At 46.6% G+C, this 15038-nt stretch overlaps 1 protein-coding gene across 6 annotated transcripts in view; it reads right to left on the bottom strand.

Moving 5' to 3' along the window:
- The window catches only part of OSBPL10 (oxysterol binding protein like 10), a 376742-nt gene that overhangs the window by 277208 nt on the left and 84496 nt on the right, over nucleotides 1–15038 (bottom strand). For 2 of the 6 annotated variants that reach the window (XM_067753588.1, XM_067753586.1), the window contains exon 2: nucleotides 9404–9611. In XM_067753588.1, the coding sequence (XP_067609689.1) occupies nucleotides 9404–9611 (208 nt within the window). Of the gene's footprint in view, nucleotides 1–7410; nucleotides 8129–9403; nucleotides 9612–11224; nucleotides 11520–13865; nucleotides 14020–15038 lie in introns of those variants that run through there. The other 4 variants (XM_067753589.1, XM_067753590.1, XM_067753587.1 and 1 more) reach the window with 4 other exon arrangements.

Raw genomic sequence — 15038 nt, forward strand, 5'->3', positions numbered from 1 at the left:
CTGATGATAAAATGGAAAACAATTTCCCTCACAATATTACCTACCTAATATTTGCCCAAGGGGTCTGTCTAACAAACAAAGATGAATGAGACCACCGATGCTTCCTAACAAGCCCATTATAGTCATGACAGCAACCTGCACCCTTCCATGGGAGAGATGGCTGTCACCATGGCAACTGGTGGAAGGCAGGAAAGGTGGATGGGGAAGGGAGCTGGTGAGCTAAAGAACCACCTTAGAATTATGACTGTTGGGATGAAATACCCCCCACCACCAAGATGTCCACATCCTAATCCCGGAAACCTGTGACTGTTACCTTACACAGCAAAGTTTTTGGCATATGGAAGATTGATAAAATTCAGGATTTTGAAATGGAGGGATTATCTAGGTGGGCCCTAAATGCATTCATAGGAGTCCTTCTAACAGGGAAGCAGAGGGAGATTTGACACACACAGAGGAGAAGGCAACATGAAGACAGGCAGAAACTGGAGTGATGCGGTTACGAGCCAAGGAACGCTGGCAGCCACCAGAAGCTGGAAGAAGCAAGAAGCAATCTTCCCTTAGAGTATCCGGTGGGAGCACGGTCCTGCCAACACCTTGATTTCAACCCAGTGAACCTGATTTCGGATTTCTGCCCTCCAGAACTATGAGAAAATAACTTCCTGTTGTTTAAAGCTACCAAGTTTGTGGTCATTTTTCTTAACAGCCATAAGAAAACTAATACAGACTGGAAGCCTTAAAGCTGTATTGCTGGGCTTCCCTGGTGGCGCAGTGGTTGAGAGTCCGCCTGCCGATGCAGGGGACACGGGTTCGTGCCCCGGTCCGGGAAGATCCCACATGCCGCAGAGCGGCTGGGCCCGTGAGCCATGGCCGCTGAGCCTGAGCGTCCGGAGCCTGTGCTCCGCAACGGGAGAGGCCACAGCAGTGAGAGGCCCGCACATCGAAAAAAAAAAAAAAAAGCTGTATTGCTTCTGCCAGCAGTCTACATTCCCCCAGTATCAACTCAAACTCCTAAGAAATTAATTTATTAATTTCAAATTAATAAAAGGTTTTTCTTCTCTTGAAAGAAAACATCAGAGAACATCTCATTACCATGGGTTAGGCAAAGATTTCCTAAACAGGACTCAAAAAGGACCAAACATAAAGGGAAAACATTGAAAATATGACATTAAAATTAAGATTTTATGTTTACCAAGACACTAGTAAGTGATGAACTCGCAAACCATAGAGTGAAAGAAGATAGCTGCCTTCTCTAATATGCACTGCCTGTGTGCATGTGTACACAGACCCATCAGTGAACTTGTATGCAGAAAAGAACTTTTACAAGTCAATACGAAAAAGGCAGATACCCCAATATATAAATAGACAAAGGACTTAAACAGCACCTTACAAAACATGACATCCAAATGGCCAATAGATACATGAAAAGATGCTAAACTTCATTAGTCTTCAGGGAAGGCAAATCAAAACCACACAATGAAATACCACCACACACCCACCAGACTGGCTACGATGAAAACAACAGATGATGTCAAGTGTGCAAGAATCTGTGGAACAGCTGGAACTCACACATTTCTGGTGGAGTATTAACAGACACAACCACTCTGCAAAACTCTCTGGCAATATCTCATAAAGGGGACATTTGCAATATCTCCACTCCTAGGTATCCACCCACAGAAAGGCATACATATTATTTCCCAAAACTATTCGTATGGGCCGAAAACTGGGAAGAACTCAAATGTCTATCTGATCTGCAATAGATATAAACATATTTAGTATATTCACACAATGGAACACCAAACAGTAGTGGAAATAAACAGACCACAACATGGATGGGGCTCTCAAACATAATGTTAAGAGAAAGAAGCCAGATACAGAAGATCACATCCTGTATGATATGAAATTCAAAAAAAGGCCTAACTAATCTACGGTACTAGAAAACAGAATAGTGGAGCCCTCCGGGGGGGTTGGGGGATGACCGCAAGGGATGGGGTTGGGGGCTGCTCCTTCTTGATCTGGGTGTGCTCTGTGTACGAAAAGTCATTGAATTATGTACGCTTATGAGTTGTGTACTTTTCTGAATGTATGTTAGACTTCAAATTTACCCTCAAAAACTCAGTTATTCAGAGAGTATGTGAAAAGGTGTGGGCAGCTTTCCTTTTTCTCAATAACGTTTTCGAACCTCAAAATGGATGCAAGTTCACCTTAGGGGGGAAAAATAATGGAAAAAAGAGAAGAGAAGAAAATAAAAATCACCCACAATCCCACCAACCAAAGAAAACTGTGGTAACCATTTGGTGTAAATCTCCTCAAATACATGTACGTTTTAAAAGCAGGGGAGAGCTCCCCTGGTGGCACAGTGGTTAAGAATCCGCCTGCCAATGAAAGGGACACGGGTTTGAGCCCTGGCCCGGGAAGATCCCACATGCCAAGGGGCAACTAAGCCCATGCGCCACAACTACTGAGCCTGCGCTCTAGAGACCGCAAAACTGCTGAGCCCATGTGCCACAACTACTGAAGCCGGCATGCCTAGAGCCCATGCTCTGCAGCAAGAGAAGCCATGACAATGAGAAGCCTGAGCACTGCAACAAAGAGTAGCCCCCACTCACCACAACTAGAGAAAGCCTGCACGCAGCAAGGAAGACCCAACACAACCAGAAATTAAAAAACAAATAAATAAATAATTTTTTTAAAAAAGAAATAAAAGGTGGGGGAGGGGACTTCCCTGGTGGTGCTGTGGTTAAGACTCCGTGCTCCCAATGCAGGGGGCCCAGGTTCGATCCCTGGTCAGGGAACTAGATCCCAAATGCATGCCGCAACTAAGAGTTTTCATGCCACAGCCAAGGAGCCCATGTGCTGCAACTAAGGAGCCTGCCTGCCACAACTAAGGAGCCCGCCTGCCACAACTAAGGAGCCCGCCTGCCACAACTAAGGAGCCCACCTGCCACAGCTAAGGCCTGGTGCAACCAAATAGATAAATAAATTTAAAAATAATAATAATAAAATAATTAAAAGGTGGGGAAGAGAGGACCCTGCAGGGAGTGCAGCAGGTTATAACATATATAATGTATTACATATATTGTGCATATTACATATATTACATGTAATATGCAGTTTTGTAACCTAAGCAACCGCCCCTTTATTATTATTGCCAACGAAACGATCTAGTGTCCCTAAACTATTTGAGTGCAGCCTCAGAACAATCTGACAACCCGGACAGCAAGATGTGCAAAACCTTCCAAAGTACACAGAGGCAAGAACGTTAAACCAGAGCAGTGATTTTCATCCCTAGTATCACCACCAATTACCTCTAAAACTACTGGAATACTCAAAAATCATTCATTTTAATGCAGTATGATTTTTAAAGTTAATATATGCCCCTACTGGCTTTGCTAAATGGGCCAGGTGGCCCCAAAATCCTGGGAAATCACGGCTGGAGGCTAAACACTACCTTCTCAAAGTATGTTAATGCAGATCAAGACAAAAGCAAGCCCTGGAAATCTAGTCCCTAACGGTCTACCCTGGGTGGGTTGTGGTGGGTCTGAAGTCAGGGTGGGCATGTCTGCTGACCCAGAAGACAAAGACTGATGGTTGCAGACAGCAGGGCAAATAATAAACATACTAACTCAAGGACAAGGCTATGAGCAGGTAGAGAACTAAGAATTATAACAGTAGCAAACACTGGCCAAAACAGAACTAAGTCCTGGTTTGATTTCTTCTCTGTCATGCATTCCTTTGCTTACTCATTCAATAATACTTGCTGAACCTTTATTATATGCCACACGCTGTTCTAGGCACTGGCGATATAGCAGTGAACAAGACAGGCGAAATTATTCTCTGTCCTCAGGGAGCTAACACCTAGTGCAGAAAGACAAAAGAGTAAAATACGGAGCATGTCAGCTGGCGGTTAAGTGTTTAGGAGGAAAAGCAAGGAAGGGAGATGGGGATTAGAGGCTGGAAGAGGGAGTAAGTCACTTCCCACAGAGATGTAAATGTCTAGTTCCAAGTTTTAAATGATCTCTCTCCTCTCAAAGAACTCTAGGATAATTACGTTAATGGAGTCCCAGAGTCATCCCAGCATTCAAAAAACAGACCAAGAATTTTATGGACCAGAAAGGGTCCATTTACCATGGGGCAAATTGAAGATCTAATAATAGCTCCCACTTCTCAGGATCCTGAACTATTCTCAGCCCCTTATACACCGGTGTCTTCATTTAATCCCCACACTGAACTAATGAGAAGTATAGGGGTAACACCATCTTCGACATTTAACAGATGGGAAAACGAAAGCCCAGTGCAATTAGGGAACTGGCCCAAGGTAACCGGTGTGCTAAATGCTGATGTCAGGACACTGCTCTAACTTTCCAAATAAATGTCCATTGGTGGCCTGAGGTTTTCTTTTGCCAACACTCATCTTCCTTATCCTATTCAAGATTTGCTTTTCAGTGTTTTACTGAGTTCTCACAACCCCACCAATCACCTGAAAAAGAATCAGAAGCTGGTTCCATTTTTTTTTTTTTGGCCGTGCAGCTTGTGGGATCCTAGTTCCCCAAACTGGGATTGAACTCAGGCCCCCCGCACTGGAATCACAGAGTCCTAACCACTGGACCACACCTACCTCTTTCTGAAATCGTATTCATTTGTTTAGAGGCATTTACTCTTTAATGCCATCTTACAAATCTCTACCATGCTGTAATGTCTGAGATATTTTCTTTAAAGAACTATAATAATGGATTATAGAAACTCCTTAATGGGTATTCCCTCCCCTCCCCTCCCCACTTGCCCCAGCTCTGATTACCTCACACTTTCTCAGCCAATGAGAGAGCCAAGTGTCCTGGACATGCTCTCCTGGGCGTGTCCCACCTGTGTAGTTTTCCCTCCTGTCACCTCTGTTTATGTCATTTATTTTGTGTTCTGGCCACACCACCTTCCTCAGGGCATGGGGATGAGAATGAGAGTGCTACAAATAAGGCAGAATATGACACTGAATGGTAAAATATAAGCTTTACAGCAACTTGAGGGCGTGCAAGCAGACACCAGAGTAAAGTGGTGACTAGGGGGTGACTGGTGTGAAGCCCTAGGAGCCGGTGGAGGATGTTATCAACAGCGTGGCAGCCTAGGAGCACTCACCAAGGACTTCGAGGCTGGAGATTTCTCATTAACTGCAGGCAATTTGAAAAGAACTGCAAAGGAACACACCATGAGGCCCCCAAATGCAGGGAGCTTGATCCAGCCCACCTACTTGCACCAAGGCAATTCCCTGGACTGGGGAAGGGTGGGCTCCTTCCAATTCTGAATCCTGCGACCCCTCCACTACTTGATGAGAAGATGCCCATGTGTTTTAAACACTGGAGTAGCTCCGGAGTAGCTGGAATGGTGCCTCTGAATAATTAAATGGACAAATGAATATATTCTCAAAGTTTCTGTCTTTGTCCTCCTCCCTCCTCCTTTTCACTGATCCAGATCTTCCTTTATAAGACCCCTTGAGAAGAAAGTATGCAGTCACAGCCATCACAGATTTTCTCCGGATCACTAAATGGACCCTTGGCCACAGATGTGGGCAACAAAACCTGACACTGAGACATTAACCATTAGAAAGAGACAATGCTTTTGGAGTCAGTGGTAGACTTCAAAACCGGTGCATCTACTATGATGAGAACAAACATTGGCAAGCAGCTACAAACCACAGTAAACAAACTCAATAAAGAGGAGACCTCAGCAGCACACACAATACATTTCACCTGTGTAGCCTGCAATCAAGTACGTGTTGTTGTTGTTGTCGTTGTTATTATTATCATTCTTATAAATTTTGCCTCTTCTCAATCTGGCCTTCAACCTAAATACTCCAGTAGATTTAGATACACAAAAGCATGAGTTACTCCAATTCCCCCTAAATCCACTCCAAAGAACAAATCCTTTAATATACATTGCAGGTAAAATGCCATCCCCAAGTGAAATAACAGTAATCCAGGGTAAAAGCTCTGTTGGCCTCATAAGCTACTTGGGAGAAAAAGCATTAAAGGTGACTGTCCAACACACAAACCAAATGCTATCACCAGCAAGGCATGGCGAGGTGCCATTAACAACGCAATTACCAGGAACTGAAATCAGATTCAGCCCTCTCATCTGTCTCCTCTCAGCACTCGACCCATCCTTTCAGCTCTCCAAGAACTGGAGGGGAAAAGGGAGAGCCAAGAGCAGACACTGGGGCTATTTTAAGAAATAAAAGGATTCAAAAGTTAAGGTGCAACTTCCACTAACACAGTAGCAGATCTCCAAGGAAACCCCCGTGAAAGTTCTCTGTCTATAATATCAACTCAGGTTCCATAGTAGGATGGAACCCTCCATCTTCCTCTTAGTTGAGTTTCATGTAAATAACTGCCTGCTGTTTCAGCCGTAAACAATCTGAAACTTACAAAGGGAGAGAGGACCAAGTACTCTACTAACCGGCGGAGAGAAGCAAGAGTTCCCAGGGTGTGATTCAAATCTCACAAGCATCCTTAAGAACCCCAAGTCCTAATATCCAAGGGCTATTAAGGACCAGACACAAGATCTCATCAACAACGTCTCCAAAAAGCCCCATTCTCCTTGCATGGTTATTTGTATTTTCCTTTGACTTGCTTTTGAAAAACAAAGTTTAAAAATGTCAGCTGCAGTACCCCATCTGCTCCTTTCAAGTGTTCCTCACTATTCTCACTACTCAGTCCACACAGCACCGCGACCCCTTCCCTTGACACCCATCCTTCCACGTGTCCATAACTAGGCTTCCCAACTGTGAGGGTAGAGTGAGCAGGGAACTTCAAAAAACACCTAAAGGGGGAAAATAATAATAATTTAAATAGCGACCTGCCATTTCGAAAGGGGAGAGAGTGTCAAAGGAAAACAAAAAACAAAAAAAACCCTAAACTTCCGTCGCAGAGATTGGAGGTTCCCGGCCACCAACTGGGCAGGGGGCTAGCATGCGCGCCGGAAGCCGCCGAGGATAAGTGGCTGGTTTCTGGTGGTGGTGGTGTCTTTAAACGACAAAGTTTTAAATGAACTATGATATGGGGAGAATTGCTGTGATGGGACCAGATGTACTAGCTCTTTCAGCCAGGCGTCAAGCACGCCCCCTCTGCCTCCCGTCCTCAGCCATTCTCCAGGAGTACGGGAAACCGCTAGCAGTCAGGGCCCGGGGACCAGCGCCCTCGCCCGCCCGCCGCTCCAGTCCCAGCAGGAGCCAGGGCTCTCCCTCCCTCCCCGCCACTGCGATGCGGTCCCAGGGTGGGGTGGCGGCGCGCTGAGGGGAGCGGGGACCTGGGAAGGGCCCGGGTGCCGAGGCGGCCCCGGCTCGCCGGCGGCCCGATCGCGCGCGCACACACTCACACTCACAACAAGCGGCGCGCAGGGAGGGGCGGGCGGCCGGCGCGTTACCTGTTCTGCCAGCCCTGGAGGAGGTTGGTGTATTTGCTGAGCACGCCCTCGAGCGCCGGCTCCCTCCGCCGGCCGCTTCCCCCGCACGGGCTAGCGGCCACCGAGCCCGGGCTACTGCGGCTGCCCCCGCCGCCGAGCCCGGCGGCCGCCGACCGACCGGAGACCCCCCGGCCCGCTAGGGAGCAGGAGGGCGAGGAGCCCGCCGAGGTGGCGCGGCTGCTGCTGCGGCTGCTGCTGTTGCTGCCCCCGCCGCCGTCTGCGCCCTGGGCCGCCCTCTCCATGGTTCGCGCGCGCCTGGGACGCGGGTGCCCGCAGCGGTGGCGACCCCGGCGCTGGAGCTCCTGGCGCGGCGGCGGCTACAGCTCCGGGCACCCGGGCCGCGCGTGGCTGCTCCAAATCCCCGGGAAACGCCTGACTCATACAGGAGGAAGAGGAGGAGGAGGCAAAGAAGAGCTGGGAAGGAAGCCAACGGGGCTGGATGCAGCTGCGGCCGCCCCTCCTCCGGCCGCGGCCCGGGCCCCGGCCCCTCCCTCCGCACTAGTTTCCCCGGCAAGTTCGGAGCGGGTGGCCGGTTCGGCAAGCCCTCCTCCGGTTCCTCCTCCTTTGCTTTCCAGTCCCTGCGGCCGCTCAGGCCCAGGGCTCGGGGCGCTCCCAGCGCCAATGCGCAGGGTGGGCACGCCCGGAATCCACACCCTGCCGCCCCCTCTCGGATGGGAAGGTGCGAAAGGGAATCTCCGCGCGTCACTCCCCAACCCCCACCCACCTCGGGACCTGGAGGGAGGGGCGGTCCCACCCACCGGGTCCACCCGGATATGGACCCGCCCGGCCTAACGCCGGCTCACGCGCACACTCTTCTCCGTCTTCCGCACTGAGCCTGGCCCGGACACACGTACACGGTCACCTGGACATCGACCTCACTGGCCGAGCCAAGAAACAGGGCAGGGAGGTTCTCCGGGCTCTCCTGTGCGTCTGGGAGGGGAGGGCAGAGAGCGCTCCCGGGGCATTTTCAGCCAGCGGAGTTATGGCACAGTGGACACCAGGGCCGGGACCAGAGGCAAGAGAACTCGGGTTCCTGCGAGTGCCTCCTTAAATTGAGCGTCCTAGGCGCCGCACTGCCTTCACCCTAATCCCCACCCTGATGGACACACGTAAACCTGTCAAATCCAACCCTACCTGGTGTTATCAGACAGCAAGAAGCACCTGGGAACCAGAGGCTCCGAAATGGGTAAGACTGCACTTAAGGCAGGAGAAATCACAGATACTTACAAACAGAGCGAAGTATTCTATTGGCTGTAACTTCTGCTCCCCCCCCCACCTCCACCACCACCACCACCACCCCCGCCCCAAGGTACACGGAGCTGCAGCTGGGTTTCTAAATCTAAAGTTGTTTTTGCTCTTCCGCAGAAGTAGATGGGTTACACTTTCTCCACTGCACTCATCATTTTTGTGCATATAAATATCCAATGCAATCTGGAAGTTTCCAAAATTACCTGGAAAATAGCTTTGAGGACCTCACACTCTCCCCAACACACACACAAGAAAACAAAAACAAATATTGATAGATGATCCCCATCTACAAACCCATAAAGCAGATAAATAATTCAACAGTTAAAAAATTACTAAATGAAATAGAGTCGGCTTTCATGGGGACAGTTCCCCCAGCCCGACTCCTTTCTAGCTCCATATCCTTCCAGGAAGCTTTCAGAGGTGGGTTAGCTCTAGAAATTTTCATGGAGAAGCTTCTGGAGCTGATGAGAGTTGGTTGTGCCCTGAATAAATTACAATCCCAAGTACCCACACAGTGTAAAAAGAGAAAAATTCTCAAGAGACTGCATGGTAGAAAAGACCAACTTCGAAGCCAGACGGAGCTGAGTTCTAATCTATGACCTTGATACCTCTTATAGCCTTAGTTTTCTCACCTGCAAAATGGGACTGATGATACTACTGGCTGGGATGAACTATGTGAGAATGTTTATTTGTTCAAAATACTTACCGCCTCTTCCCCTGGGAGGACTGTTCTCCCTCCACATGACCCTCAGGCTCGGCCATGGATTTCTTTTGGCCAGTGGACTGTGAACAGATATGATAGATGCTATGTCCAAACGTAAGTCTAAGATTCATCTCACGGTTCCACCATCTTTCTCTTCCTTCTGCCAGGTGAGCAGCATGTCTCAGATCAGGGCTGTCCTTCAGCTTGGGTCCTGGAGTGAGAAGACGTGTGACAGAGCTGAAGCCAGTTAGCCTTGGCCATACCACATGCACAAAATCTTTGCCGCTGAGATTTTAGGGACCATTTTGTCCCACAGCATAACTTTCCTTGAGCCAGCTGGTCAGTGTATGAGCGATCTTGAAGCCCTTCATTGGCATGAGGACTGGGAGGTGGGCGCATACTGAACAATAATCGTCAGTCGTTATATGCCCACACAGCACCCCTCGTGGGGGCCTGCCACCTGCGGGTCCGGCTAAAAGTGGGAGGTGCCATCATCTTATTTCATATTATCAAACCTCTACCACCTACCCAGCCCACCTGTGACTTCTCACCTTGGACTAAAAAACTGAGACCCTTGAGATAGTCTAGTTGAAGGGGGGAGGGGCTACACTGAAAGGACTAGTCAAGGTCAGAGTGCTAGTCTGTTCAGCCTGCTGTAACAGAATACCACAGACTGGGAGCCTGTAAGCAACAAAAATTTCTCTCTCACAGATCTGGAGGCTGCAAGTCCAAGATCATGGTGCTGGCATGTTCAGGTTCTGGTGAGAACCCTCTTCCAAGCCTCAGACTTTTCACTGTGTCCTCATGTGGCAGAAGGGTCTTGGGAGCTCTGTGGGGTCTCTTTTATAAGAGAACTAACCCCACCCTCATGAACTAAGCACCTCTCAAAGGCCCCACCTCCTAATACCATCACATTGGGCATTAGGATTTCAACATAGGAATTGGGTGGATATTGATAAAGGATTCAAAACCCTCTGCCAAAAAGAAGAAAAAAAATTTTTTTCCAATGCATTGTCGCCTTGTATTACTTCATATAATGCTTTAATTACTCTTGCAGACAGTGTAGGAATTTTATAGGGAAAGTGAGTAATTTGATCAAGTCACAAAAAAAAACAAATGAGATATCATAACTCTAATTTTCCTGCATCCCAGTCATGGTAGTAATTTATGTCAAATACACTTATGTAGAACATGATTGAGGGAGTTTCTCAGAAACTGTGGTTGACAAATATTCAGACCATAGAAACCAAGGTGGAGCGAGAGCAAGCCAGCTGTGTGGGATCAGAAATGGCCAAAGAGGTAAGTCAGTAGCAAGAGGTGCATGGAGCAGATGTGCTGCAAGAAGAGGCAAGACCATGACAGAGAGAGGAGAACACATGTCCCCACTCTTCCCCGCCTCTTCACCAGGCTAGTGCTTCTCACCCATGGAATTGGGTTTTTTTGTTGTTGTTTTTGTTTGTTTTTTTAATTGAAGTATAGTCAATTTACAATGTTGTGTTAGTTTCAGGTGTACAGCAAAGTGATTCAGTTATATATATATATACTTTTTCTTTTCCATTATGGTTTATTACAGGATATTGAATATAGTTCCCTGTGCTATACAATAAGACCTTGTTGTTTATCTATTTTGTATATAGTAGTTTGTATCTGCTAATCCCAAACTCCTAATTTATCCCTCCTCCACCCCCTTTCCCCTTTGGTAGCCATAAGTTTTTTATGTCTGTGAGTCTGTTTCTGTTTCATAAATAGGTTCATTTGTATCATATTTTAGATTCCACATATAAGTGATATCATATGATGTTTGTCTTTCTCTGTCTGACTTACCTCACTTAGTAATAATAATCCCTAGGTCCATCAATGTTGCTGCAAATGGCATTATTTTATTCTTTTTATGGCTGAGTAATATTCCATGGTATATCTGTACCACATCTTCATCCATTCATCTGTTAATGGACATCTAGGTTGCTTCCATGTCTTGGCTATTGTAAATAGTGCTGCTGTGAACATTGGGGTGCATGTATCTTTTCGAATTAGAGTTTTCTCCAGAAATATGCCCAGGAGTGGGATTGCTGGATCACTGGAGTTTTAAATTTAAAGTCACTTTTTCTAGAAAGCTTTCCTTGACCCACTGTAGAATAGCAAGTGAAGAAAAGATATCTGCAGAATTCTCTTCATGTTGGAAAAACAATTTGAGAACAAAAGAAATAATAAATTGGCAAAAATATTTGCAAAACATACATGCCCAAAACAAGGACTTATTTCCTTAACTTACCCAGATTGTATAAATCATTAAGAAAGATACAAGTGTAAGTAGAATGACTGAAAATCTAACAGCCATCTTGGACCATGTGAAGACTTTGTGAGTGGAAGCCATACATAATTGGAACAAAAGGACAAACACACCACACCTCTTCAAATAATGGGCAGAAACAGTCACCCCGAGTAGGGAGCTGACTACCACAGTTTCTCCACATGGACCCAGAGAGCTGGTCTGGAGTTTCCAGTAACTGTTTCCGGAACCCCCTCTTCTAGCTGGGACTGTCATTCTTGTCAACGGCACATAAAGTCTTAAGAGGATGTTCATGGACCAGCAAGAGTAAATAGTACTAGAAATTAACACAACATTGTAAATCAACTATACTTCAATAAAATAATTTTTTTTATCTTTGTGTTCTGAATTCACAGCATTTTATTTATTTTTATTTATTTATTTACATTTTTGGCTGCATTGGGTCTTTGCTGCGCGCAGGCTTTCTCTAGTTGCGGCGAGTGGGGGCTACTCTTTGTTGCAGTGTGCAGGCTTCTCATTGCAGTGGCTTCCCTTGTTGCAGAGCACAGGCTCTAGGCACGTGGGCTTCAGTAGTTGTGGCACGCAGGCTCAGTAGTTGTGGCTCGCAGGCTCTAGAGCACAGGCTCAGTAGTTGTGGTGCACAGGCTTAATTGCCCTGCGGCATCTGGGATCTTCCCAGACCAGGGCTCGAACACCCGTCCCCTGCATTGGCACGCAGATTCTTAACCACTGCGCCACCAGGGAAGTCCCAAAATAAATTTTAGAAAAAGTAATTAGTCACTGACATGGTTGGCCAGATGCCATACATGAAGCCACAAGTGGAGAGAAGTTTGTCACAAGCAGATCACCCTCTGTTTCAACTTGGTCACATTTGTGTTAGAAACAACTGATCTAATGTGTTCTCCATCCCAAATAATAACAATCATAGCTAATATTTATTGAGCACTTACTATGTGCCAGGCACTGTGCCAAGTGTTTTATACATAGTAACTCGTTTAATCTTTACAACAACCACATGAGCTGTGTACTGTTCCTGTTCCTATTTTACAGGTGGAGAAAAACTGAATCAAAGAAATGTTCAGCAAAAATAGGGCAAGATGTAAAAAATTTTATTCTTGTTCTACAAGGAGAAATAGAAATTTATTTTAGGGCTTCCCTGATGGCGCAGTGGTTAAGAATCCTCCTGCCAATGCAGGGGACACAGGTTCGAGCCCTGGTCCGGGAAGATCCCACATGCCGTGGAGCAACTAAGCCCGTGCGCCGCAACTACTGAGCCTGCGCTCTAGAGCCCGCGAGCCACAACTACTGAGCCCGCGTGCCTAGAGCCTGTGCTCTGCAACGAAGCGAAGCCACCACAGTGAGAAGCCCGTGCACCGCAACGAAGAGGAGCCCCCTCTCGCTGCAACTAGAGAAAGCCCGCGCAGCAACACCCAACGCAGCCAAAAATAAATAAATTTACTAAAAAAAAAAATTTATATTTCAAAAAAATAGTTAAGCAACATCCCCTGTATAATGGAAAAGGACCTAAAAAAGAAATATATGTATATACATACACATATATGTATAACCGAATCACTTTGCTGTACACCTGAAACTAACACAACATTGTAAATCAACTATATTTCAATAAAAATTTTTTTAAATAAAAAAAATTTTAAGGAGCTTCCCTGGCGGTCCAGTAGTTAAGACTCTATGCTTTCAATGCAGGGGGCATGAGTTCGATCCCTGGTCAGGGAACTAAGATCCCACATGCCACACAGTGCAGCCAAAAAATTTTTTCTTAATTAAATATATGTATAATATCTGGCTTAAACCACTTAAAAAAAAAAAAAGCAGCCTCCCCCCCAAACCCTGTTGGAGCTAGATTTTAAACTCAGGCAGTTTGGCTATTCCACTTGCTTCATAATGGATTCAGTCTTCTTTCTTCTACTTAATGAAACCACTGAAAGTACAGCTCAGTGCCTGGAATTCCATTTCTTGTTACACTTTTGTTCATGTAGGAATTGATTCTCCCATCACCACTGGGAGAGAAGCAGGGCAGGAGCTTGGGCCCCTAGCATCCAGCCACAGGGCCTGCACGCCATAATCCTCAATAAATGTTTATTGTTTGATGAATGAAGTGCAGTTTTACTGGGGAAGAAACAGAAACTCAGAAAAGAGAAGCCAATACTAAACCTGAACTCAGGTCTTCTGACGCCAAGTCCAATGTTCTTACAAATTCACTGCCTGGACTTCAGCAGCAGTATGTACTCGCAACTTTACCAGCCGCTGGGAAGATGGAAACACCACAGTGGGAGTAGGGACAGCCCATCACCCTGTGAACTAGCAGCTCCATCAGGACCGCCCTGGGGGTTATATCCAGGAAAATCAAATTACTGCAATGGTCATATGCAACTTTGCAATACAGCCATATATACATTATATTGACATTTTTCCAAAATGGAAATTATGTCATGTTTTGATAATTAATTTATTTAAATGGATGATCATTTGTAAAGATTCATATACACAAAGATACAATGTACAATAGAAAGTGAAATATATTTGTAACACCTCCCCAGAGGAAACCACTGTTAATAAGTTATGTGTATGTTCTTCCAGACATTTTTCTATGCAGAAATATAGTTACAGATTATCTTATTCAAAAACAGGTTCAGGGCTTCCCTGGTGGCACAGTGGTTGAGGGTCCGCCTACCGATGCAGGGGACATGGGTTCGTGCCCCGGTCCGGGAAGATCCCATGTGCCGCGGAGCGGCTGGGCCCGTGAGCCATGGCCCCTGAGCCTGCGCGTCCGGAGCCTGTGCTCCGCAACGGGAGAGGCCACAGCGGTGAGAGGCCCGCATACCGCAAAAACAAAAAACATGGCTCATGTATTACAAAATTCTCCCAGAAAGTGTGAATCAGTTTTCACTCTGCTGATCCTGTCTGGGTCTCCTCGCGCCTTTGAGCGATGGCTGAATGGTCTAGGTTGGCCTTGGCTGGGACAGCTGGGCTCTTCGTCCTTACCAGGATCTCTCATCCTCCTGGAGCCTCACCTCAGCTTGTTCTCAGGGCACTGAGAGGGTTCCAGAAAGAGGAAGCATGCAAAGCCTCTTGAAGCCTTGTCTAGGGACTGGCGCAGCGTCACTTCTGCCATATTTCAACAAAGGTGCTGACTTTCCAACATACCCAGGGAGGGGTCAACACGGTAGTGTTCTGGGTTCCCATGGTAACTTAAGGGAAAACTTCCACAATATCCAGAGCCCTTGAGGTCCTGCACATGAACAAGGAAGACATTTTCAAATTCCTTGCAGCAGGAACACACAGAAGCTGTTCTTCCACAGACTCTTAGACAGAAAATGGAAAAAA

The sequence above is a fragment of the Pseudorca crassidens genome, chromosome 10 (assembly GCF_039906515.1).
Source record: "Pseudorca crassidens isolate mPseCra1 chromosome 10, mPseCra1.hap1, whole genome shotgun sequence".
NCBI classification, from domain to species: Eukaryota; Metazoa; Chordata; class Mammalia; order Artiodactyla; family Delphinidae; genus Pseudorca; species Pseudorca crassidens.